Source organism: Histomonas meleagridis, assembly GCF_020186115.1.
Source record: "Histomonas meleagridis strain 2922-C6/04-10x chromosome Unknown contig_113, whole genome shotgun sequence".
Classification (NCBI taxonomy): domain Eukaryota; phylum Parabasalia; order Tritrichomonadida; family Dientamoebidae; genus Histomonas; species Histomonas meleagridis.
Window position 1 is genome coordinate 28587 of NW_027150757.1, and position 1934 is coordinate 30520.

General features: G+C 32.3%; 1 protein-coding gene across 1 annotated transcript; it reads right to left on the reverse strand.

Moving 5' to 3' along the window:
- Window positions 1–246: 246 nt before the first annotated feature.
- GO595_000822 (uncharacterized protein) lies at window positions 247–1719 on the reverse strand (the record flags this gene model as incomplete). Its single annotated transcript, XM_067921780.1, has 1 exon — window positions 247–1719. One exon carries the CDS (start codon window positions 1717–1719, stop codon window positions 247–249), a length of 1473 nt encoding a protein of 490 aa, XP_067779006.1.
- Between the last annotated feature and the right edge of the window lie 215 nt (window positions 1720–1934).

Consider the following 1934-nt stretch of genomic DNA (forward strand, 5'->3'; position numbering starts at 1 on the left):
GGATTATCGGGATCCGTCCCGACCGCATTATATACCTACCTTACTGATATTTGTCAATAAAAGAATTTCTATAATTCATTAATATATATCAACAATTATTATTTACAATATTTAATAAAATTTATCGCAATTTATAATTTGGGTATTTTTTTCTTTCCGGGACTATATAAAATTATGCTATTTAACTTCGATTTTAATGAATTTAACGATATGTTTAAATATACATTTAATTCGATATTAGAAAAATCAAATATATTTATTTCTCAGTTCGTTAATGTACGTTGGTGAATTACGCCATGAATCAAACGAGCTTGAAAACGAAAGCCAATCAGATATTTCAACATTCTTTGCGTTAATATCGTCTGTCAATTTTTCGAGTTCATTTTCAACTTCTTCCCTTTGGTCAACAATCATATGCTGTACTCTTTGAAGATCAGAACGTAACTGTTTGCACTGTTCTGCTGCACTTTCTTGTTGCTTTTTCCTTTTCAGCAAATTTGATACAATCTTCGTCAGATCTTTCTGTTCTTGAGCAAGTTCCTTTGGAACCCCATCGTCGCCGTTAACTTGCCCATCTTGTAACACAGCTAACTGAGCTTCAAGTTGGGAAATTCTGCTTGCAAGTTCGGTGACGGTTTCGGTTGTGTCGGTTTCTTCGGTTATTTCAATGTTAGCGGTTATTGTTCCATATTTTTCAGCAAGAAGAATTGAAGTCGTTATCTCGTCCTTGTAGAATGTTATTTGGTCAGATAGTTTGTTGATTTCTTCTTTGATTGAATCGAGTTGTGATTGGAGAGAAGAATGTTGGGAATTAAAAGATGTATACTCACGAAGGGATTCATCAAGAAGTTTTATGGAAGAAAGATATTGGTTTTTCTTTTGTGATTCACTGTTATCTTGTGATGAATGGGTTTCAAGATAATTTATTGTTTGTTTTAATCTTTGATATTCTTTTTCAAGAGTTTCTTTCTCAGACTTAGATTGTTCAATTTCTTTCACCTTCTTTTCATTGTAGAGGATTGCTTCTGATAAAATTTGTTCGGTTTGAGAAATGATATCTGATTGAGCTTGATCAACTTTAGTAGAATTTTGTTTGGCTTGACCTTGAAATTCAGCTAACTTAGATTCATAATCTTGAATTTGTTTCTTATATTGTGATATTTCGATTTCTAGTTTTTTGATCCTGATTTCTGGGTTGTCAATTTTTTCGGTTATTTGGGTGGGTCCGTTTGACGGTTTTTCCGGTTTGGGAGGTTGAGCGCTTTGTTGTGGAGCAGTCGTTTGGGAACTTGTGGCAACAGGTGCTTTCTTCTTTGCGGTATAATTTTGGATGATTTCCTTTATTATCTTTTGATTTTGTGAAGAAAGTGTTTTGATTCTCGCAACAATTTCTTTCTTTAATGGGGAAGCAATAGCAACAATAACCAGTGGGCATACATATTTTATAAGTTCATTTTCATTCGATTGAAATGAAATTGATGTAAATTCGACTCTTTCTCGGATTCCTCTCTCTGTTAATACAGGTGCTATAACTTGATCAATTGCCCTTAAATTTTTCATTATAGTTATTGAATCTTTTTGATTTGATGGTTTTTTTAATAAAGAAATATCAATCTTTTGTGTTGATATTAAATTCCATAGTGTTGCAATTCCAAAACCATCACGAAAATCTATGAACGAAGTAGCGCCAAGTGCGTTTACCTCAGGAAATGAATTCATAAAGGCAAGAAGCCCCTCTCCAAAGTTCATTTTCTTGATTTTCACATAACATGTCATATACTCAAAAAATGGTTTCTGATCGTCAACACCCAAAATCAAATATATTATAATATGTAATGCCCAGTTTGAAAAGTATTTTTATTAGTACAGAACAAAAAAACACATTTTTATTGATTTACACATGCAAAAATTTCACTGTAGTATTCATCCATTAT